Source organism: Myotis yumanensis, unplaced genomic scaffold, assembly GCF_028538775.1.
Source record: "Myotis yumanensis isolate MYYU_CA2020_CCGP unplaced genomic scaffold, mMyoYum1.0.hap1 SCAF_2, whole genome shotgun sequence".
NCBI classification, from domain to species: Eukaryota; Metazoa; Chordata; class Mammalia; order Chiroptera; family Vespertilionidae; genus Myotis; species Myotis yumanensis.
The window spans coordinates 160737653-160762289 of NW_027223753.1; the positions used below are offsets into that span (position 1 = coordinate 160737653).

The 24637-nt window shown below is 46.0% G+C and overlaps 1 protein-coding gene and 1 non-coding gene across 2 annotated transcripts in view; one reads left to right on the forward strand and one right to left on the reverse strand.

The window, feature by feature from the left end:
• Nucleotides 1-4338, reverse strand: part of HACD2 (3-hydroxyacyl-CoA dehydratase 2) — a 67386-nt gene extending 63048 nt beyond the window's left edge. The window contains exons 1-2 of the mRNA XM_070406350.1: nucleotides 4139-4338; nucleotides 1461-1578 (exon numbers count right to left, since the gene is read on the reverse strand). Coding sequence (XP_070262451.1) covers nucleotides 1461-1578; nucleotides 4139-4293 — 273 coding nt within the window. The 5' untranslated portion in view covers nucleotides 4294-4338. The remainder of the gene's footprint in view (nucleotides 1-1460; nucleotides 1579-4138) is intronic.
• Nucleotides 4339-20352: 16014 nt separating this feature from the next.
• On the forward strand, nucleotides 20353-20459 carry LOC139004526 (U6 spliceosomal RNA). The gene has a single exon (XR_011470405.1). It is a non-coding gene; the product is annotated as a U6 spliceosomal RNA (small nuclear RNA).
• The last annotated feature ends 4178 nt before the right edge of the window (nucleotides 20460-24637 follow it).

Below are 24637 nucleotides of genomic sequence, written 5' to 3' on the forward strand. Positions count from 1 at the left end.
TCCTGCCTAACCACTGGCAAGAGCGACTGGTCTAAGCAAGGCCAACCAGAATCCTTTCCTAAAACTGTGACACAGATGCTGTGAAAATAAACCCCCTCTCTGTTTCCTACCATTTGGAGAAGGCAGCGTGCAGTAGGAGAGTCTAAGACCAACATTCAACAAGAAGTAGAGATACGCAGAGAGAGATGGAAAGAGTGTGGCAACGTCAAATCCTTGGTTCTCATTGCTCAGCTGGTTCCTTTGATTTTGTAAGTTAAATCTGTATCTTTATCAACCACAGAAACCAGTAAACTCCTTTTTTGCTTAACCCTTTGCACTCCGCTGTCCCCTCTCAGGGGACATCGGAATTCTAGCATATCACTCGGATGTCCCCTCTCAGGGGACATTGCAGTTTATTAGTGATTACGGGGAATTGAGTTATTTCAACGCAACTTTTTGAGACATGCATGTTTTCCTGAAGTTTTATCTTGAAATGGCACAAGAAATTAAATCAAAATATCGTAAAATTACTAAGATATATACAAGAAATGTCAGCGGGTTTTGTGTCGGATTAAACAATAAACTACATATTCCCGATGTGGGACAAAGAAAACGGGACTGCATTGTGTGTTCTAACAGGAAAACACCTGGTGGCAGGAGTCAAACCACTTATTACTGTCAAACATGCACTAATCAGCCTGCAATGCATATTGGGGAGTGTTACAAAACTTATCATACTGTACAAAATTATAAACAATAAAATATTGTTTTTTTTGCAAATATACATTCCTCGATGTCACCCAATTCATACAAGTCCAATATCATTATAATACGTTACTTGGTTCCAAAATTATACTAAATAATAAGAGGGTCTGTAAATGCACGTTTCCGCCGCAAAGTAGCGTCGAGTAGCTGGTAGCCAATGTCCAGAATGGTTCGGAGTGCAAAGGGTTAAAATACTTTGACTTGGGTTTCAGTCACTTGCAGCTCTAAAACCCTAACATATACTGACCCCAGGAGACAGGATTGAAGATACATTAACCTTAATACAGGAAAATTAATAAGCTTTTGTTAAAAATTTTTTTACATTGGATAACTTTAAACAGGTCCACTATTTCTTACATCTACCACTCCCGACATTCTATACCCAACAATTTCCTGCTTCCATTATATGCCTGCCCCTGAGAGTATCTGAGTTTGCTAACACTTCCCTAAGATGTCCCTAGAAGCTTAAAAACACCCAATATAAGCTTGTTTCATGTGACTTCCAACAGAAGTAGAACGTAAAAGAGATTCCAGGTAATACAAGTTAAATGAGATTGTACTTTAACATGGTCTAGGTATCACCATTATAGTATACTATAAGGCAAGTCTTGAAAATTTAAAGCAAACCAAACAGATATGGCTACTTCACTATCATTTAGTAGCATGTTTTTCTTTTATAAGAATAGATATCAACAACAACAAATCTCAGGACCTACCTCCAATAAGGCTCCAGTTTGGAAGAATTTCAAAGGCTTTTCAATGGAATAATAAAGGCTATGATAGCTGCCCTTAGCCAGGTATGCTCTCACCAGACCAACTGCTATAACAAGCCACCTAAGAAAAAGAGAAAAAAGAGCACTCAGAAAAAAAAATTAAAAAAGGTAAGTAGGATTTAAGGTAATAGGAAGATGTGGTAACAACAGATATTGCTAGAGGTGACTTCAAGAATCAGTGTCCTGGATTTATCAACTATAGCTCTCAAATGCCAACAGAAATGTTGCACCATACCAAGAGTGCTCTGCAAAAGCACAGTGGCACCTCACCCATCTGGAACTTGGCGTTTTTGCAACCTTGCCTGTTGAGAACAAGGCCAAAATGAAGGGAATAAGCTCTGTGTCACCCAGAGCAGCTAAAGTAAGTGCCAAAGGGTCTAAGACAAGAGGAAAAAAAGTATTAAAGAAAAAATTTAAATGGCTTGTGTAATAATGGGTGAAGAGAAGATGTTAAGTCATTTTTACAAGTATCTCACTGGAACATACCCATATCCTAAAATCTATCCTTTTTAAATTGCAAATGAAATAAGAATACGTTAAGTTTTTTTAAAGAATAAAAGGGTTTTTTTAGTTTGAATTTCCCAAAATCAATTCATTAAAGAAATTCAAATCAATACCAAAAGCAAAATAGGAAAGCACTTAGGTGTATGTAACTGTAAACGTTACATTTCTGTTCTACTGTCCTTTTCAAAAGAAAAATTTCCATAATAAAAAAGTTTTTTTCAAAAAAAAAAAAAAGTTCCATAATAAAATGAACAGACCTTTATTAAGGTATGTCTCCTTGAAGGCAGTAATAGATTTACCTATATGTGAAATCTCAACTATGTATTTCAGTATCTATGTTATTTCTACAAAATGTCATACAAAGACATCAAAGTCTGTAAAAGAAAAAATGAACTCCTTAATGGTGTCATGCTATATCTAATGAAAAAAGCTTACTGTACTCTCACAGTTATAATTCCTCTTCCTAGATATCACTCCTTACCCTCCACCCCTTGTCTACATTCATTGTCCAGGAGTAATGACTTATTGTCCAGGAGTAATGACTTACTTACATTCATTTTAAATGTACCTTAAAATCCCTCTCCAGGTCCAGTGTTCTCATCAATGCCCTTGGCTAAGGCAAGGATTTTACATATAAATACGCACAGAGTTCTGAATAGTCTTAAAATCACTTTGACCATTTATGTGACAAAGAAAACTTGCATCTGTAATATTTCTTCATTGGCCCGTGTGTTCTAGATCCAGATCTAACACGAACTAGTTCGGTGACCTCGTCAAGCAAGTCACAACTTCTCTGAGCCCAGGTTGCAACACTGGCCATTTCTAACACTAGTAATAAAGCCCATGATCTTCCCAAGATGTTAATATGTTAATGTGACATTAGCATTTGTGTTTAAAAATGGGCGTAGGGAAGGGAGGAAATACATGTACGTTTTTACTTATATCAGCATGTGAAGGATACACAAAGTAAGCTGCCCCCAGGGAGGGGGTCTGGGTGGAAGGGAAGGCTGAGAGGGAAGATTTTCCCTGTATGGCCTGTATATAGGGTGTCCAAAAATGTATACACACACTCTGAATAAAAGCAGTGTTTATTAAAATCGAGCTATCAGAGCTGTTAGTGTGCATACTTCATTTGGGACACTGTATTATTTCAAATGTTGCACCTGCCATTGCAAAAATAAATAAAAATGGATGTTCCCTATACAGTTCTTCCAAGTTTCCTGTATGTTTGAAAGTTCCATAATAAACAGATTAAGGAAAAACGTTTTACATATGAATCACATTTAAAAATATGTAACAAATAGTCTGATCCTGTGATCCATCTCACCCAGAATCTTGGGATCAAAAACTTGGAGGAACCTGGGAGAGCCGAACTCTTTAGTTTTGCAGGTGAAAAAAGAAACAAAAAAAACGGAGGCCAAGAGAAATAAATTTATCCAAGGTTGCACAACTAGTTAGTGTCAGAACTAGAACTAAACCGCCGCCGTGGCAGAAATGACCGACAGGAGGGAGAAAGGAGAGGAAGGAAGCGGCTAGGTGGGTCCATTCCCTCCTCCCCAGCAGCTCTGCCCTCCACCTCCGGCGCCTTCCCCACCCCAATCAGCCTTCAAAAGCTGCAACTCGTCTAAGGCACCGCTCTGCTCATGTCACTGGTCAAAAAACTTTGAAAGCTTCCCCATTCCTCCCGATTCTGTCGGGCTCAGCCTGGATTTTGAAAACAGCCGCCTAAATGCATGGTCCCTCCGCAGCCACAGCTTTCTCCACCCCCTCGGAGGAAACGGCTCGCCATCCGCGCCCGGCCGCCCGGCCCTCCGCGCCGCCGGGTCCGTCGCCCTGCACACCGCCCCCCACCCGGCCTCCGAGGCCCGCGGACTTGCGCCCGGGCAGCCCGCCCCGCGCCCCGTGGGGGCCCCGAACTCCAGCCCGGGGCGCGCCCGCTGCCTGGGAACTCGCTGGGCCCCCGCCCAGGCGGGAGTCGGGGCAGCGCCGGCGCCCAGGTGCCGGGTCCTGGGCCGCCGGGCTGCGCTGTGCGCGGTGGGCCCGGCCCGGCCGCTCCGCCCGCCGCAGAGCCCCTCGCCGGCCCCGCTCCCTCCCCGCCGCCCGAGCCCCAGCCTTACCCCGCCGTCATAACCACATTGTAGATGACAAGATACGCCGTGGCCAAAGGGCCCGGGCCTCTTTTTCTCCGCGCGCCGCTGGCTTCGCCGGCCCCGGCCAGGGCCCCACCGGCCCCATTCCCCTTGGTCGCTGCAGTCGCCGCCGCTGCCGCCATGTCAAGTGCCTAGAGCTCGTTCTCAACAGGAGCACCACGGCCAGCCCGGACTCAGCCCTTTAGAGGAGGCGGGGGGCGGGGCGGGGGCGGGGCGGAGGCAGCGGGGGGCGGGGCCAGGGACAGCGCCCACGGCGGCCGCCATCTTGGAGGAGGGCAAAGACGCTCCTGCGCTCCCTGTCCAGCGGTTCGCCTCCATCGCTACCGCCATCTTGGATCAGGGCAACCCCCGCCTCTTTCCCGCGGCTGCTACTCGCCTCCGGCGCCATCTTGGGTAGGTCCCCGTTTCTGCCATCCGGACGCTTGGTCTGCTCTGCTGGTTCTCTCATCTGTAACTTCCGCCCACATGTTGGATGAAGAAAATGAGGCTTTCGTTCTGTCTTCTTAGCTTGACTTCTCCCAACGACCCTGTTGTGCCCAGATTTCAAGATTCCCAAGAAACCACATCAGGGAGCCAATTCGATGCAAAAGCATAAGAATCTGTATTTCAAGCTAGCTTGGGCTCCCCATCCACCAGGCTCACCGACACCAAGGCAAACCAAGTGGCTGAGCTGCATGAACCCCGCCTGGAGACCGGTTATATAGGGGGGGTTGGAGTAAGGGGAGGAGAAAGGACTGTGCTCTGCCGCCTGGGTGTGGCTAGCAGAGTAGGACGTAGCCCCTACCCTGGGGCAACCTAGCCCTCGCCCTTTCAGACCCTACCTTGACTTCCATGTAGAGATGGAGGAACCTGCCACTTAGGGTCAGGAGGCTGGGCGGGAATGGCGCCTCTGCCAGGTGCTCTCTGCCCCTTAAGGGGTCGCCAGGCTGAGGATTGTGTCCTAAGGCATCTTCGCGACCGTTTCCGTTTAAGTTACAGCAGAGAGTGTCCGAGAGACGGGAGACGTCTGGTTAGCCAGCGCGCAGCCTCGGACCAGCGAGGTCCGAGAGGGCCTGGGGAGTGGTCTAGTGCCTCTTCCAGCCCCGACACACGGCCGTGGGCTCCCCGTGGCTGTGGGCTCCCCGTGGCCGTGGGCTCCCCGTGGCCGTGGGCTCCTGAAGTATGGTAGCAATCATCTCAGGTAGAAACTATAGTTTACCTTTAATCCTGCTGTTTGGCTTCTGTGCTTATTCGTTTTGCTTAACAATAGAAAAGTTACTTTGATTTTCTGAATTATATAAATCACCCCATTCGATTAAATACCCTATTGATTATGTGAATATCCCATTTGTAATGGTCATACTGGTCTTAGTGAAGTATGGTACCTATTTGCTTTGTTTAACAATGGACAGGTTATTTTGATTTTCTGAATTATATAAATCATCCCATTCGATTGAATGCCTTATTGATTGAATGACTATCCATTGATTATCGAAGCATATTCTTCTGTACCTGGGAAACAGGACAGCACAATTACCCTAAATTGTTTTAGTGGCCACAGGTGGTGCATTCCAGCTGACTCAGTGGACCCGAGGGCTCTAGATAACGTGTTTCTATCAACTCAGTGATCCGGAGACCCAAAACTGTAATTTAGATAACATGCCTAAGTTTAACCCAGGTTACCCAAGGGCTCTAGATAATGTATTTCTGTCAATTCAGTGACCCCCGAGAACAGAAACTATAATTAACATGCTTAATTCTGCTTCTGTAATCTGCTTTTTTGCGAGTCAGGTTCCTCATTCCAAACCCTAAGATGTAATCAGTACCTGTGTGATTTTTTGCCTATATAATCCTGGAACTGTGACCAAATGGCTGCTATGAGATTTGGGAATGGCCCCTCATAGTCCCGGATTGCAATAAATGTGACTCTTTAATTTGACTTCTTGAGGCGTCCTTCTGTGATTCGCGGGGTACATTACAACATTTGGAGGCCCCAGCGAGATGCAGCCCCTTAGGGGTGCTGTTTTGGATGCAAAGGGAGGCAAAACCTCCCCTGAGCCGTTCGTGGAGACTGAGGGATCTCTAGAGGGTGCATACCCTGAGAAGTTCCAGGGCCCCGGAGAACTCCCTTCGGATCCAACAAATGGGCAGGGTATTTACGCCCGTCCCTAAAAAATTTTCATCGGAGTCACCTGAAAAACCTCTAGAGGTAAGTTCTGGAGTTCTGGGGCTGGTCACTGGTAGTGGACTCAAAAGAGGGCTGGACGCAGCGGAACCTCGGAGTCCGACGCCCGACGCGATGGCGTCTGGGGGTCCTGGTCTGGGCTACCTTAGGTTGCATTTGTCTGGTTTGTTTTGTCTTTGCTAGCCTTTTTGGTTTTGGATTTTTGTGAGCCTTTTTGGTTTTGGTTTTGGATTTGTTTGTAAGCCTTTTTGGCTTTGTGAGTCTTTTTGGTTTTATTTGTTAGCCTTTTTTGGTTTGGGGTATTGTTTGTGAGTCCAATGTATTTGTGAGTACAATGTGTTCAGTTTGTCGATTTTGTCATTTCGCCGAAATCCTCTTGGAGGACATTGAATGGTTCTTTCCTTCCGCTTTAAATTTTGGCGGATTGTGTGAATGGATTACTGATCTAGATTATCAAGGATCTCTGAGGGACTTGTTCTGTATCTGGAGGAATGGCTTCTAGACGGTATTCACCGTCTCTGGGACTTCCAGGAGGGAAGTAAAAACTCAGACTGGCAAAGGGTTCGAGTCTGGCCTGTCTTTTAAAAAAGGTAGAAGAGGAGAGAAACCAAGATGGCGGCATAGGTTAACGCCGGAGTTTGCTGCCTCGAACAACCACTTCAAAAATACAACTAAAAGACGGAACGGACATCATCCAGAACCACAGGAAGGCTGGCTGAATGGAAGTTCTACAACTAGGAGGAACCGAGAATCAGAGGAGGCACAGTACTGAAGTAAAATACTAAGGTGCCGAGTGCACGCGGTGGCTGAGGGCGAGGTTGTCTGTTTCAATCCGGAGGGAGCCTCAGACTCTGAGCTCCAGATCCGGGCGAGTCTCTAGGGACCCAGACTCAAACGGGAGAAGCAGGACTGTCTGGCTACGGTCCCTCCGAGGTTTGCAGCTGTTGCTGGGACAGAGAGGCAGAGCCCCTGGGGACGGACTGAGAGCAGCCATAACTGCTCCCTCCTCCGCCTTGTTGATCCTGTGGGACCCGCCCCACCCAAGCCCTGCACAGAGGCATTTGCCGGATAGCCTCAGGCAAAGGCTAGATTAGCACCTCCCTAGAGGACACAAGTTCTTCCACTGTAGACACAGCTGATTATCACAGCCAGTCGGCCTGGAGGTCAAATCCCTCTAGTATTAACTACAACAATCAAGGATTAACTACAACAAGACTGCGCACAAAGACCACTAGGGGGTGTACCAAGAAAGCGTAAAAAATGCGGAGACAAAGAAACAGGACAAAACTATCAAGGGAGGATATTGAGTTCAGAACCACACTTTTGAGGTCTCTCAAGAGGCTTCTAGAGTCTGTCGATAAACTTGATGAGACAAAGAGAGAATCTTAAAAGCAGCAAGAGAAAGAAACTCAGTTACCTACAAGGGAATACCCATACGACTGTCAGCTGATTTCTCAACAGAAACTTTGCAGGCCAGAAGGGAGTGGCAAGAAATATTCAAAGTGATGAATAGCAAGAACCTACAACCAAGATTACTTTATCCAGCAAAGCTATCATTCAGAATTGAAGGTCAGATAAAGAGCTTCACAGATAAGGAAAAGCTAAGGAGTTCATCACCACCAAACCAGTATTATATGAAATGCTGAAAGGTATCCTTTAAGAAGAGGAAGAAGAAGAAAAAGGTAAAGATACAAATTATGAACAACAAATATACATCTATCAACAAGTGAATCTAAGAATCAAGTGAATAAATAACCTGATGTACAGAATGAACTGGTGATTATAATGGAATCAGGGACATAGAAAGGGAATGGACTGACTATTCTTGGGGGGAAAAGGGGTGTGGGAGATGCAGGAAGAGACCGGACAAAAATCGTGCACCTATGGATGAGGACAGTGGGTGGGGAGTGAGGGCAGAGGGTGGGGTGGGAGCTGGAAGGAGGGGAGTTATGGGGGGAAAAAAAAGAGGAACAAATGTAATAATCTGAACAATAAAGATTTAATTAAATAAATAAATAAATTTAAAAGGTAGAAAAGAAGCATTCCTAGGCAGTTTTCTACTGCCTCTGTTCAGGGACTTGTTCTGTATCTCTGCACAACTGAAACTGATTTGTTGGTATTTTGTGGTGTAAATGTGGCATGTGCCTGTGTAAAAGTGTTTTTGTTTGTTTCTTTTTTGTTTTGTTTTCTTTGAAAAACCTTCTAAACATCTCCTGAGTTTCTGTGGTGATTCAAAGTTTTTAATGGGGAATGTATCTAGTTGTGTCCATTAGTCTTGTTTTCTTTGTTCAGTATCAGTACCGTTTCTGTCTGGATGAGACATGGGTCGAGAATCCTGTCCTGGGATGTGGGAAAGGGAAGCCCCCACATCTGCTCCTGTCAGGCCCCCATCAGGGGACTTGGGCGGTGTTCCTGTTATCTGCTCAAGATCCCAAGACTGTAAAAGTACTTGTTCACTGAAAGGGTGTAAGTGTAGATGTTTATTTGATGTTTGTATGTCTACTTAGGTATAATTGTTTGTTCATGTAAGTGTGGAAGTCTGTGAGAAAAAAAAAAAAATGTTTGATTTCAGGCTGAATGCTCTGACCGATAGCAAAATTCCTTTTCCCAAGGGCGCTTGCTCTCTGTCAGAGGTGGAATCTGCCCGCCTAACTAGTAAAAATTTCTGTCAATGTTTGTGTACTAGGGACTTTGATTTGCTCTGTGATATTTCTGTGTTGGGTTGAGATTTTAGAATTCTGGGGTAGATTTAAAGGTATTTGTGGCTTTTCTTGTCTGATTGGGACATTCAGGGGTGGGGCTCACAGTTCCTCAGGGCAGAGAGAATTTATGGGCCCTGCCCCCTGCCTATGCTGAATTAAGGTTCTTTTCTTTCAGAACTCCCTCCAGGCTTTTAGTAAAATTTCCCTGCACACCCTTGTCATCCTCTGCCTTCTTTACCAAGCCGACTAAGAGTCATTTTCCTCCACAGGAATTGTCTTCTTCTAACTTACAATGGGAAATAATACAGGCCAGTGTCATTTGGCTTGCTGGTTAAAGGAAGACAATGGGCCCTGGAATCTGTAAAAGTGGGTGGGAATGAAGCTGGTCAAATGTACTAAAAGGGTTCGGTTCCTGTTGCTGCTAGCAGAGGAGGGGCTGATATCCCCTTCCAGTGCACTCTCTTGGGAGAGACCTGATTGCTGCTCTGTCACAGGGGACAGGTACGATGGCAGGGGCCTGGTACCCAACCCACTGCCACAGGAGCGCTTTGTAACGTGCAGGGCGTATTTCCCCTGGCCAGCTAAGGGCAGCTGGCCCCCGCCATGCCACCATTGCTGGTTGGAGGCAAGCACTTTTTCCCAGTGGGAACAGAAAGAAAAGCTGCTTTCCCCCATGGTGGGAGCACCTCCACTGGTCACCTGGGGACTTGCGCTGAGCTCCCCTCCTCTGCCTATCCAGCTTCCATCTCCCGCACCCTCTGCTCACCGGGGTTGTAATTGCCTCTCATCCCCCGAGGGGTTATTTTGAGGGAAATTTCCCTGTGCCTCCTTGTGCCTCCCTGTGCCCCAGTGAGACCCAAGGCCTCCTTGGACACTTTTCACCATATTCTGTTGGGGGTTTGGGGTAGGGGGCGAGGACTTAAAAAGGCAAGCAGTTAGAAAAAGAAACTCTAAAAATTAGAAGGATTTGAAGGAATGAATCAGTCACAGCTGGTAGAGGTAGCCCAGAAAGTCTTTAACAATAGGAACACCCCGGAGGAGAAGCAGGACAAGAGAATGACTAAGGCAGTGGTAGTTGCATTAAGTGAAATGGGCACCAAGACAAAAGGAGAAGGGGAATGGAAAAAGGAAAGGAAAGGCCGGCAGCAAACTAGGAAGGCATTAATATGCCTATTGTAGGAAGTAGGGGCACTGGAAGAGAGAATATCCTGGGAGGTTAACAAAGGAAAGCGGAAGGCTGAAGGGAAAACTCAGACTCTGAAGGATTTACACTCAGGGAGGGGGACTAATAGGGCCAAGACTCCTTTTCCTTGAACCCCTTAGAGCCCAGAATAATAATTTTTTAGTTTCCTGGTGTATTCTGGAGCAGCCTATTCAGTCTTGACAGAGCCAATGGGACCCGTAACATCTAAGAAGACATCAGTCCAGGGAGCCACTGGACAAACTGCCTTTTTCCTTGGACATCAAAGAGGACTGTGGACATTGGAAAGAACATGGTAACACATTTGTTTCTGGTCATGCCAGTTTGCCCATACCCCTTTCTTGGATGTGATCTCTTACAGAAACTACAAGCCACCATATCCTTTGAGGGTGACGGAGCACACTTCACTGTGGATCCAAGGAACCCAGGCCAGGACCCATTCTCCCCTGGCCGCATTCTTCTAACCTGTCCTCTCTCAGATGAATATCTCTTGCAGGAAATGGCCAATGTGACTCTGCTTACTTGGGGAAATTACGTCTCTTCCCCATGATTTGCGCAGAAAACAACCCCCCGAGGTTAGCAAGTCATCAAGCACCTATAGTAGTCCAATTGCAAGCCACCGCCACTCCAGCTCAGGTTCGGGAATTCTTAGGGGCAGTTGGATACTGCCGCCTGTAGATACTGGAGTTCTCGGAGATTGCTGAACCTCTGTGTTCAAGTGCTGGGGAAGTGCAGCCGTTAAACTGGACTGGAGTGGAGCAGCGGGCCTTTGAGGAGCTAAGGAAGGCTCTCATCTCAGCACCTGCCCTATCCTTGCCAGAAGTCAGGAAGCCCTTCCACCTCTACCTGAGTAAGGTAAGGGGCATTGCCAAAGGGGTTCTCACCCAGACTCTAGGTCCCTGGAAGAGACCTATGGCCTATCTGTCTAAGAGACTAGACCCCGTGGCTGCAGGGTGGCCAGCGTGCCTTGGGGCAGTGGCCACCACAGCATTGCTGGTAAAGGAGGCAGATAAGCTGACTTTGGGCCAGGAACTAGCCCTGACAACACCCCATGCTGTGGAAGCCCACTTTCGAGATGCTCTGAAGAGATGGATGTCAAACACCAGGGTGACCCAGTACCAGGTTCTTCTCCTGGACCAGCCCCGCATCTGATTCCATAAGATTGGCCATCAACCCTGCCAGCCTGCTCCTAGATGATGATCCAGAGGAGCCATCCATGACTGCATAGAGGTAACAGACGCAGCTCGCCCAGACTTGACAGATGTCCCGTTATTATCACCAAACAAGGTACTGTTATGTACAAGATGGGACAGTGGAAGGTGGTAGTCACCCTAGACTGCCCAAGGAAACCGAGTTGCAGACCAAGCTGCCAAGGAAGCCGCCCAAAAACCAGTGGGGCCTTTACAAGAGAAGGTATTGGCAGAACAGAAGCAAGCTACCAGAGGACCAAATGGTTGGTGGACTCTACCAGGTGGCAGACTGTTGGTCCCAGAGGCTCTAGGTCAGACTTTAGTTGCCCAGTTACACCAGGCTACCCATAGAGGTGTCACCAAGACTTCTGAACTTTTGTGAGGCAGGTCATAGGTAAATGCTAAGCAAGATAAGAGGGTCCCCCTAGGAATTCAGGCCTGGGGGAACTCCCCAGGAGAGTATTGGGAGGTGGATTTCACAGAGATTAAGCCACCGGCATCAGTGTATAAGTACCTGCTAGTTTTTATAGACTCTTTCTCGGGATGGGTTTAAGCCTATGCCACCAGGACAGAAACTGCCTATACCTAGATTTGGGCTATCAGCAGTTATAGGATCAGATAACAGCCCCACCTTGTAGTCAAGATATCTCAAAGTACAGCTAAGGTCCTAGGCATAAATTGGAAACTCCATTGTGCATACAGGCCACAGATTCAGGGCAGGTATGAACAGGATTCTAAAAGGACTTTAACTAAATTTATCCCAGAAACCGGTGAAAACTGGACCAACCTCCTGCCTTTGCCTACTTACAGGGGTTCTCTCCTGTGATTCGCCGGGTACATTACAACACTCCCATGGCCAAGGGCGCCCAGTGGCCGAGCAGGAGGGCGAGGTGTGGCGTGGAGCGCGTTTTCACACCCAGCGGCCCCAAAAAGAGGGATGCTGGCTCGCCTGGGAACCTGCCTGCGAGGGGAACCTGACCGCTGGTGCAAACCGCATCAACCAGTTGACTCCCAGTTCCATCCACCGCCTTGTCTCGGGGTTTTAAACATCTGTAAAAGACCCCTACCTTCCATTTTCACACACCCAGCCATCTTTAAACGAATGAATGCATAGGTGGTGATAGAGAATACTTACTTCAGCAAGTATTTATGGGAAGGAAAGAGACAAGCCCTGGGTCTCCCCGAGGTGATGCAGGGGGAGCTGGATGAAGAGAGAGATCTGAGACTCCCCTGGGGATTGTGGTATTTAGAGCCATAGACATCTAGAGATTGAGACAGGCACTAAGCAATTGTGGGGGTCTCATCCACTCAGGCCCTACAGATTGTGTAGCGATCCTGTTGCCTTATTTTCCTGACTTTTTTTTTTTTGATGATGTTAATCCTCACCCAAGGATACTTTCCATTGATTTTCTTTTTAAATATATTTTATTGATTTTTTACAGAGAGGAAGGGAGAGAGAGAGTCAGAAACATCGATGAGAGAGAAACATCGATCAGCCGCCTCCTGCACATCTCCCACTGGGGATGTGCCCGCAACCCAGGCACACGCCCTTGACTGGAATGGAACCTGGGACCCTTGAGTCCGCAGGCCGACGCTCTATCCACTGAGCCAAACCGGTTTCGGCATTTTCCATTTATTTTTTGTAGAGAAAGTGAAAGGGAAAGGGAGAAACAGAGAGAGAGAAACATCGATGTGAGAGACACATTGATTCTATCAATTGGTTGCCTCCTTGACCAGAATGGAACCCATGACCCAGTCTGTGGGCCCACACTCAGTCCACTGAGCCCAACAGGCCAGGGCTTTCCTAACTTCTTTAAAGAGCAAGTGGATGTATTCAAATTGCAGGCAGTGATCAGTGGGAGGTAGAAATTGCAAGGGAAATAAAGAAGAGGCCATTTTGCAGAGCAAATGATCATTTATGTAAAGCCTTCTTTGATTCATTTAACGAAATCATTTTTCCTTTCAGTATAACCTGAAAAAGGAGGTAGGAATACATAAAATTCTGTCAGTTGGAAATCAACTTAAAATTCAGTGTAGCCCTGCCACAGTGGCTCAGTTGATGGGAATGTTGTCCTGTATGTCAAAAGTTTGCAGGTTTGATTCCCAGTCAGGACACATACCGAGGTTGTGGGTTTGATCCCAGGTTGGAGCACATAGGGGAGGCAACCAATTGATGTTTCTTTCTCACTTTGCTCTCTCCCTTCCTCTCTTAAAAAAAAAAAATAGAACATGAAAAAAATATTTAATATAAAACCTCATCACAGTTTGTTATAATATCAAACTGTTGAAAACAATCTAAATGTTGAGTTGTAGTACAGACAGGTTAAATTATGATAAAGCTTAAAATAGGATACTATTCAGAAAAAATTGCTGGGGGTCCAACCCCAGCAGGTCCAGGGGTCCCCAAAGGTGTGGACGGAGTCGGCGAAGAAGGAATGACACGGAGACAGCCTTCAGTTGATCAGTAGCCTAGTCAGGACCTCTAGCCAGGATCTCCAGCCAAAGTTCTGGTCGGGATCTCCAGCCAAGTTCTGGTTAGGATCTGATTTGGATCTGATGTTTATTGTCTTGTTACATCTGTATTTATACCAGTTGATTTTAATCCTGTCAATTTTCATTCCAAAGGTTAGGGCGTTTCTTATCTCCATTCCAGGGAGTAAAGATTATGTAGCTTAAGCGTGATTGTTCCTAGTTAAAATGATTAACTACCTGCCTGGCACTTAGTTAAGAGGTTTTATTCCCTCCCTAACTTCAGGGAAAAATTCCCACCTGGGGAAACAACCTTTCTCGGAGAGGTGACCTTGGTTAAAACACATAGCGCTAAGGGGAGCAAACATACTAAGAACAGTATGCCATATACGCCAGGTCCCTTGAAACATATGCTGTGCAGATGTTTCTTTCCTGCAGCAACTGTGTCAAGCAGCAAGGATGGACCAGCTTCTGGCAAAAAATGATTTTGCATAAACTTTCAAATGATTCAGCAAGAATGTATGTGTGTGTAATAGACAACACAAGAATAAGGGAGAAATTGTGAACAAAGAGCAAATGTGGCAAAATGATGTGATTAAGTTAGAAACTGAAAGGTCTGAGATTTTTACTTTACTTTCAGCTAACAAGTTAGCCTTCCCCATCCTCCCCCTTCCCCACACACAAACACACATTTTTTTGGCAGCAGGGTCCAGATTTTTGTCCCTGGAGACCACAGCTGCCAATTCTTGTAGCCTTCCTTCTGAAGAATAGCCTCGGGGTATTCTCTCCATCCCACCCAAGTGCCAGCCAGCTCTCTGTAATGGGGGAGCTGGCTTCTTCACTCAAGCCTCTCAATCAGGAACTGTTCTCTTCTTTTGAACATCGTGGGAGATCGATGAGCTCAGGCCAGGGCTGATTGAGGTGGGTGGAGTGTGGAGTTTCTCAGGAAGGGAAGCAGGGCACTGCTAGAGCCTTCAGGGTGCACTTTGAAAATTTTGTCTCATCACCAAAATCGGTTTGGCTCAGTGGATAGAGCGTTGGCCTGCAGACTGAAAGGTCCCAGGTTTGATTCTGGTCAAGGGCATGTACCTGGGTTGCGGGCACATCCCCAGTGGGAGATGTGCAGGAGGCAGCTGATTAATGTTTCTCTCTCATCGATGTTTGTAACTCTCTATCTCTCTCCCTTCCTCTCTGTAAAAAAATCAATAAAATATATTTTTTGTCTCGAGAATTTTGTGTGTGTGTATGTGTGTGTATAAGTCTGGGTCATGGCAAAAGCAGCTACCATAGCAACATCTTATGTTGGTTTCTAAGCCCCATACACAAGGAAATAAAGCAGGTGGGTTACATTACAACAGAGGAACCCTGAAATTAGGAAACTTTGATCTTATATATGACTGTTAGTAATTGTCTATCCTCCCTTTATTCTACAACTAGAGGCCCGGTGCATGGATTTGTGCACCGGTGGGGTCCCTCAGCCTGGCCTGCACCCTCTCGCAATCCGGGACACCTTTAGGGATGTAGTAGTGCGCAAAGTGGCAGGCAGCTGGGTAGGAGCCCGAGCCCTGGATGGGTGCCACACTGCTTCTGCTCATCCCGCCCTGCTGTGCCTGCTGCAGCTGCTCAGTAGCACTGCGGTGGAGGGGGGAGAGGCTCGCACCACCACAGTGGCACTCGCCAGCTGTGAGCCCGGTATCTGGCGCCCATTGGTCAGCTGAGCAGTGCTCCCACTGTGGGAGTGCACTGACCACCAGGGGACAGCTCCTGCATTGAGCATCTGCCCCCTGGTGGTCAGTGCATGTCATAGTGATTGGTCAAATGGTAGAACAGTCGCTTAGGGTTTTATATATATAGACTAGAGGCCCGGTGCACAAAAATTTGTGCACTAGGGGGGGAGAGGGTCCCTCAGCCTGGTGTGCCCTCTCGCAGTCTGGGACCCCTCGGGAGATAACGACCTGCTGGCTTAGGCCTGCTCCTGGGTGGCAGAGGGCAGGCCCAATCCCTAGGTGCAGCCCCTGGTCGGGCTCAGAGCAGGGCTGATTGGGGAGTTGGGGCGCCGCCCCCTGTCATGCACAGAGCAGGGCGGATTGGGAGGTTGCGATGCCACCTTCAGTCACGCTCAGGGTAGGGCTGATTGGGGGGTTGGGGCACCGCCCCCTGTCATACTCAAGGCAGGGTCGATGGGGAGGTTGTGGCGCCACCTCCTGTCACGCACAGAGCAGGGCCCATCAGGGGGGTTGGGGCTCGTACCCTGTCACACACAGAGCAGGGCCGATCAGGGGGTTGGGGAGCTCCCCCCTGTCACACACAGAGCAGGGCCCATAGGGGGTTGAGGAGCTCCCCCCTGTCACGCACAGAGCAGGGCTAATCAGGGGGTTGAGGAGCTCCCCCCTGTCACTCACAGAGTAGGGCCGATAGGGGAGTTAGGGCACCGCCCCCTGTCACACACAGCAGGGTGGATCAGGGGGTTGGGGCGCCGCCACTGTCACACTCAGGGCAGGGCCGATGGAGAGGTTATGGCTCTACCCTGTCACACACAGAGCAGGGCCTGTTGGGGGGGGGGGGGGGTTGGGGCGCTGCACCCTGTCACACACAGAGCAGGGCCGATCAGGGGGTTGGGACGCTGCACCCTGTCACACACAGAGCCGCAGGGCGATCAGGGGATTTGGGCGCTGCCCCCTGTCACGCTGATCCAGTGCCAGGAGGCCTCGTGGCTCCGCTGATCCCGGTGCTGGGAAGCATATTACCCTTTTACTATATAGGATAGAGGCCTGGGGGCCAGCTGGTTTGCCCTGAAGGGTGTCCTGGATCAGGGTGGGGGTCCCCACTGGGGTGCCTGGCCAGCCTGGATGAGGGGATGATGGCTGTTTGCAGCTGGTCACACACCCTTCAGGGTGGGGGTCCCCACTGGGGTGCCTGGCCAGTCTGGGTGAGGGCCTGAGGGCTGCTTTCAGGCTGGCGGTTGACTGAAGCTCCCAACCGCTCCTTTTTTCTTTTTCTTTTTCTTTTTTTTTTATTCTGGGCCAGCTTTAGCTCTGGCTCTAGCTCTGAGGCTTCCACTGCTGAAAGCAGGTATCTGGCTTGTTTCAGTTCTATAATCGAAACAATGTATAACTCCAGCTCTGAGATCCCGGCAGGCTGAAAGCTGGTTTCTGGGGTTTTGTTTAGCTTCTATATTTGTAACAATGTTTCAAACTGCAAGTTCAGAGGCCGGCAAGGCAGGCGGGGAACGTTGGAGTCCTCCGTCACTGGAGCAAGCAAGCCTCCCTCATGTTCGCTTCCAGCTGCCTGGCTGCCGACCGCCATCTTGGCTGGCAGTTAATTTGCATATCACCCTGATTAGCCAATGGGAAGGGTAGCGGTCGTACACTAATTACTATGTTTCTTTTTTATTAGATTAGATGTAAGCAAGTCCTCTCCAGGAAAGGAAGTGGGGGAATCTTTATTATTTTGGACATCTCCAAGGAGGGAAATATGTCTAAGCTTTACTACACTGGGATAGCTCTGTAGGGTAGGAAAAAACCTTTTCCTCTATTTTCTTTGGTAGCTGGAGCCGTGCAAATTGAAATAACAAAGCAGAGATTAATAGGAGAGTAAGTTTTAGTTCATATGCATTCTGGGGGGATAAGAGAGTCACAGAAATGAAGGGAAAGCTCCAAAGAGGTGGTTATACCCAGAGGCTTGTATATCATTTTAACAAAGAGCAATACATTTGTTGGGAAATGACAAGACAAAGGAAAGGGGGTTTAGGTTTTTACGGGTAGTAAATTGTGGGAAGGTAAATATACGGAGAAAACTAATGGAAGATAAGGGTTATTTTCAGTAAAGTTTGTGATGCCTGGGTGGCCTCTCTGGGCTGGGAAGTTTAGCGTCATATCTGGTGATTACAAGTTGTTCTGTTCTTCCTGGTATGAGAGAGAGATGGGGAACCAAAAGGGAAATTTATGTCCTGCCTTTAGGCAAATAGGGGGAGGAGAGAGAGCTTGGGAACCAAAAGGGAAATTTATGTCCTGCTTTTAGGCAAATACGGGGAGGAGAGAGAGCTTTTTCTGCATCTGCTATTTCTCAGTTGCCTTCAGCTTAAAATAGTCCTTATGCCAAAGTGGCATATTTTGGGGTGGCACATTCCGATCCTCTTCAACTCCTTATACAAACATTCTTGAATTGATTTTAAATGCTTTCGATCAGAGACCTGAACTGTGTGGAAAGATGTTTAGAGGGAATCATCTCCCAATAGTAGTTCTATATGAAGGGTTTAAGGGTCTTTATTGAACTGTTCTATCAAACTTGCCCTAAGTTTAAAAAAATTTTAAATAAAAAAATGGGGAAACAATAATCCAGAGATGTATTAGACATGGAAATTGTTTAGAATATATTAAGTAGAAGAGCGGGTTATTCATGGTGTGTAGTAAGACCTTGATTTTATAATAGTTAGGTATGCGTGTGTTTAACTACAGTGAAAAGAAAATCTGGAAGGGGTTTTATATTATTAGTGTTTATCTTTGGTTGAGTAAGAGTATCAGGTTTTTCTTTTTTTATTAATTTTCTTTTTGCCTATATGTATTTTTCTTTTTCCCCTATGAGTGGTTTTGTGAGTAAATTTTTTTTTAACTTTATCAAAACTAGAGTCCCTTTCTGTCTTCTAGTGGGAATAGATATCAGTGATCCTCCCCCCGCTCCCATCTTGGATATACTTAAATAGCCCTAAAAAGTGGGGAGGCAAGAGGGTGAGAGAAAGAGAAAGAAAGCATAGGGGGAGTAACGAGAAGAGGCCTAGGAGAAGAGACAGGTCTGGGAGGATTTTTCAAGTGAAATGCTGATCAATATAAACTCCTTTATTTACCTTCCTTACAAAATCAATAAATTCTCTGATGTTTTTGTATGAATGGAATTTCTGGAAGCTCAAAGAAAAGGAAGAGGAGACAATAGTAATATGGGTTACATTTTGGGTGCTTCCGGGGATTTTCAAACTAAAGTACGCTGTCTAGTCATATTTAGGATTAAATCGTTACCTAGAATAGTGGTTCTCATACTCTTAAAAAGTATTGTATTGAGGACTATAAAGAGCTTTTCTTATTTATTTATTTATTTACTTACTTATTTTTGTTAATTCTCACCCAATGATATTTCCCATTGCTTTTTGGAGGGAGGTGGAGAGAGAGAGAAAAAAACATCAATTTGAGAGAGTCACATCGATTGGTTGTCTCCTGTACCTAGGGTGCCAGGATTGAGCTTGCAACCGATACATGCCCTTGACCAGAATGGAACCAACGACCCTTCAGCCACAGGCTGGCATTCAAAACACTGAGCAAAACTGGCCAGACAAGAGCTTTTATTTATGTGGGTTATAACTAATTGATATTATCCATATTTCTAATGTTTAAGAGATTTAGGCATACCAGAGAACAGGTTAATTTGTAATTCCAATTTAAAGTACAAATTGTGGCACATTCTTTTTCTCTCTCTCTCTCTCTCTCTCTCTCTCTCTCTCTCTCTCTCGTACTTTTTTCCTCTCCTTCCCCCAGGCACCCTTGTCTGCCTCTCTTTCCTAAGTTCCAAGTTTCCTAAGTGCCTCTGTGACTCCTTTCCTGAGTACAGGCTCCCCTTTTCTATTTCTGGACTTTCCAAGCAAACTTCCTCTTATAATTTGAAAAAATAAAAATGTATATATTGTGTAACTGATTTAGACTAGGAATTCAAAGTTTAACTCTTGAAGGAATGAAAATGAAATGTGTTTATTACATTTATGAAGGTAACTTAAAAATGTTTAGAGTAAAAAAATGAATATTACATCTTGGTAGATTTGTAAATCTACCAAATCAGATCTGGGAATTGAATTTAAAAGTTTAAGAACTAGGCTTTAAAATTTGCAACATTAACAGGTAAAATAGTAATTTTAAAAAACCAGAGTAGTTTCTGAATAATCTTTTATGTGCACAAAATTGGGCCCAAATGCATAAAATAGCCTTATTGACAAGTTTATGAGAGTCAGATTGTTTTATTGAGAAATTCCTGCATATGTGAGTCATTTCTCTGGGCTGTCTAATTTTCCCAGAAAAGAAAATTCTCCAATCTCCCGCACATGCAGAAATAATCTGCAGCTACAGAGGTGGCTTCACGGGTGCATAACTTGTATAGTTGCACTTAGAGAGAACTCACATTTGTTGTAATGCTCTGCTGTCACTATCTTAAAATTTTTAAAAATATATATTTTATTGATTTTTTTACAGAGAGGAAGGGAGAGGGATAGAGAGTTAGGAACATCGATGAGAGAGAAACATCAACCAGCTACCTCCTGTACACCCCCCACTGGGGATGTGCCCGCAACCAACGTACATGCCCTTGACTGGAATCGAACCCGGAACCCTTCAGTCCGCAGGCCGACGCTCCATCCACTGAGCCAAACCGGTCAGGGCTATCTTGAAATTTTTAATACTTTTAAAACAAGAAGCCCCGTGCTTGCTTCGGCAGCACATATACTAAAATTGGAAGGATACAGAGAAGATCATCATGGCCCCTGTGCAAGGATGCCACGCAAAGTCGTGAAGTGTTCCATATTTTAAAAATAAAATAAAATAAAAATAAATAAAACAAGAAAGCCCACATTTTCATTTTGCACTGGCCCTGCAAGTTCTGTAGCCGGTCCTGCCTGGCAGTCAGAGTTCTGGCAGCCACGCAGTGGGAGGGGACTGGAGTCTCAGGGCTCTTTATGTAGCTCCCCCAGCCCCCGCATCTCCCACCCTCGGTTGTGCCTGTTGTCCACCAGTCCACCGCCTCTCCGGTGTAATTTTAAGAGATCCCCTTTTCTGCCAGGCTGCAGAGGGACTGCCAGAGGCCACGTGGGCTAGAGGAGAAGGTGGAGGGGGGTTGGCCTAATTCCTCTACTTTTGGCTAGCTCTGTGATAGGACTCAGCCTGCTTTTTGAGGCTTTCTTCTCTGTGGACATTTGCAAAGTGGAAAAATTTAAACAAAATTAATTACCAATTATTCTGTTGCCAACTTTTGTCTGGCTCTCTCATTCTGTGCTCTTGTGGGTTTATGCCTTTTGTTCCTTTAGTTTCATTTTAGTGAGGTTTTGGGAGACAGGAATAAATGCAAGTGTCCAATCTGCCATGTATGTCCACTAGTCTCAATTGTTGCCATAGAAACAACTAGTCTTTTTTTTTTTGGCACCCATTTTTGTTGATTTATATAATACTTAGTTAAATTATATAATTACAATTACAAGTAGAACTAGCATAAATAAATTTAAGAACAAACCCAATTGACACTTGCTTGGTAAATACACACTCAGTTAATGGGAACAGAAGTGTGTGGGCATCAGTTAATTTATTTTACAGAGGAAATGAAAACTGTGGTTAAGTGGGGCAAGTTGACTTAAATGGAGATTTACTGAGCTTATGCTTTAATTGAATATAAGACATTCATAAAGAGGGTGCATTATTAAAAGTCGAACAATTTGGCTCCTTGGACAACCAATTGAACTTTAAAGAAGCTTATCTGTCTTTAAAAACTCGAACAAACAAATGCTTTTCTGGTATCAGGCAGTTCTCTGCACTTTGACCATGGATATTACTGATGTGTTCAGATGACCTCCTGGACTATGGACCCTTATCTGTCCTAACTCCTAATTGTCCTATCCTACCTCTGCCTTGAGCTCCTAGTTGGATGTCTGACCTGATTTGACCTTAAAGATCTTGGTTTGAGCCCTAGCTGGTTCGGCTCAGTGGATAGAGTGTCAGCCTGCGGACTGAAGGGTCCTGGGTTCGATTCCAATCAAGGGCACATGCCCGGGTTGTGGGCTTGACCCCCCAGTAGGGGGTGTACAGGAGGCAGCCAATCAATGCTTCTCTCTTTTCCCCCTCTCCCTTCCTCTCTGAAGTCAATAAAAATATATTAAAAAAAGATCAAAAACCTTAGTTTGCATCAGTGAATTGATACCTTATATTCCCTTTGAGGCTCCCTTCAGAGGTACCTGGTTTCTCCAGCCTCTTCTTTAGGGCAAAACTGACTTGCCTTCCTATTGGCTTCCTCCTTTGTAGGAAGTCAGCTTTCAGCTTCTCTGCTCTTAACTCAGTTACCCACTCACCTATTTGCTTTCCATCTTCCAAGCTTCTGATATTTTTCATGTCCTCTCATATTGTCTTTGAAGGGTTTATAGCTTTAAAAAATATTATTCCCTTACTCTCCATTTAATGGGGGATCTAAAGGGAACAGAGATAGTGCTTGCCTTCAGTAGTTCATGTTTGGCCTTCTCTCTCTATGATAACTTGCCATTCTCTAAACTCTTGATCTGGTTCTCTAGAAGACAGGACCCTCCATTTTTGAGCTTTCTAGACGATTTAAAAATGATATCTATCCAGCCTTTTCCTGAGACGGTATAGCAGAGCTCTCTTTGATCTGTGGTTAATATGCAGTCAGAAAGAAGCTAATGTGAATTAGCTTCTGTAAATATCAATTAAAAACCAGGGAACTTTGGTGGGTAAAGACTAAGTGCGATTAGTTTAAAGTCAAGCTTACCTGAAAAATTTCCTCTTGACTGGAAAATAAGACTCATAAGGTCAGATGAGCTATTTCCTTTGGATCTGATGAAGAGTACTTAAGAGCTGGGAGTTAAAAATTCCCATTAGAACAAGAGGGCAGTTGTAGCCTTTCCTAAACTCACAGCAATTAATTTTTGTGCAATTGCATGGGCACTTTGTTTCAAAAGTCATTTATTTGGGGCTTAGGGGGAGATGGAATTTAAAGTATTCTTTCCATCATTCATTATATGAAAGTATCTTTTTCACATATCTGTTTTATTTCTGCAGAAATATAACCAGTTCCTTGAGCATTATCAGAGGATCTTTGACTTATCTTAGCATCTCTGGGTACCAGAATGAATAGGGGCTTTCCATAAGGATGAGGTAGCATGCACGAGCTCATTTAATTTTTATAACAACCTGTTAGGTGGGAACTATTTGTTACTCTAATTTTATGCTGAGAAAACTGAGGCACAGGCTACACAGTTCCAGTAAGAGGTATAATTGGAACTGATTCTCCTTGGCTGATTAACCAGGTTAGCTAGATCCTACCCTAGTATCTTGCAGCATTTGCCTTCAATGAACAGGTGAAGAGCTTTCTGGAGAGAGAGATCTGGGGCTTCAGGGACCTTACCAAATAGGTTATTTGACTGCTTGCTAATGTTTGATGAATTTGGCCTGAGGCTATTTTTCACTGTAACATAGCATCTGGAGCAAGGCTGTGGAAAAGCACTATCGCTCAACTGATGTCTTGACTATTGGTGGCTACAAACGTCTGCCCAGAAGCAGCTAATAAATGTGAATGACCAAAGTGACAGGTTAATTTGTAACCTCCTTCTTTCTTAGTTATATCCAACTGGAAGAAATCTAGTCCCAGAGAGACAGATGATATGAGGATTTATTATACACTTCTGTGAGGTCACTATTGCGGCTATAGTCTCTGACATGAAGCCCTCCCTGCGATGTGTGAGCAATTAGAACATGGCCAAGGACTATGGGCTAAAATTTCAAACAACCAGCAGTTAGAAATTTAATGTTGTCTCCAAGCACTATAGATCTCCTGGATATTTCCAATTCCAATGGGAAGAAAGTTATGATCAAAGCCACTGAAGTTAAAATGATTGTTGCTCCAAGGATGGCCCCTCCCCTTCCTTTTGGTTCACTGTAAAGGAAATTGCGTCCCAGTGACCCTGTCTCTCTCCTTCTCTGCATCTATCTCACCTGTCCCCACTGGGTGCTCCCCTATCTGAAGTAGCTCCAAGTTCCAAACAGACAGGAGATTTTGGGCCTAGGTGGTTGTTTCATATCACAGGTTATCTGGTAACTGCTTGTGGATTGCAGGCCTATTTAGATTTTGTGGTGAGAAGCACAGAACTGGTAGTTTAAAATTTTCTTAAAAAGTGAAAAAATGTATATATATAAAACCCTAATATGCAAATAAACTGAACAGTGGAACAACCGGTCGCTATGATGTGTGCTGACCACCAAGGGACCGTGGCGGGATGGTGGAGCAGGTGAGCGGGGGCACCTGACCAAGGTGGGGCACTGGTTGCTGTCATTGGGGCAAGCCTCTGGTGGTTACTGAAAATTCTTTGCTCCTGTGCACTACGGTCCCGCCCAGCACTTGCACCCACTTCCGGCACCAGAGCTGCTGCTTGCACCCACTGCCGGTGCCGGCCCTGATCACTTGGTGCCGTCAGTGGGTGCAAGCGGTGGCTGCCGGCCCTGATCGCCCCTGAGGGCTTCTCCACCTCTCCCTGCTCCTGAGGGGCGATTTGGGTGGGCAGCCGCCTTTTGCATCCGTTGCCAGCGACAACCCCACTCACACCTGCTGCTGGTGCCTGGTGCTGGGCCCAATTGCTCAGCGCCATAGTGGGTGCGAGTGGGGCAGGTGCTGTCAGCGCATGGGAGTGGGCTGCAGTGGGAGTGGGGCTGCGGCAGACAGGACCGGGGGCCGCGGAGGGAGGGGCCAGGTGGGGCCAAAGAGGATGGGCCGAGACCCGCCCCTATGTCCACTGCAGCCTCAAGGCCCACAGTTCCTTTCAAGGTGCACGAATTCGTGCACTGGGCCCCTAGTATGAATATAATTAATGAAGAACAATAACCTAAGTATTGAGTTTACATTATTCAATATAATTGATAATGCTATAGACCATACTCCCCTTCACAGTAATTTGAAAAGTGATATGTACAGTTAAGGTAAAATTTGGAGTTTTTT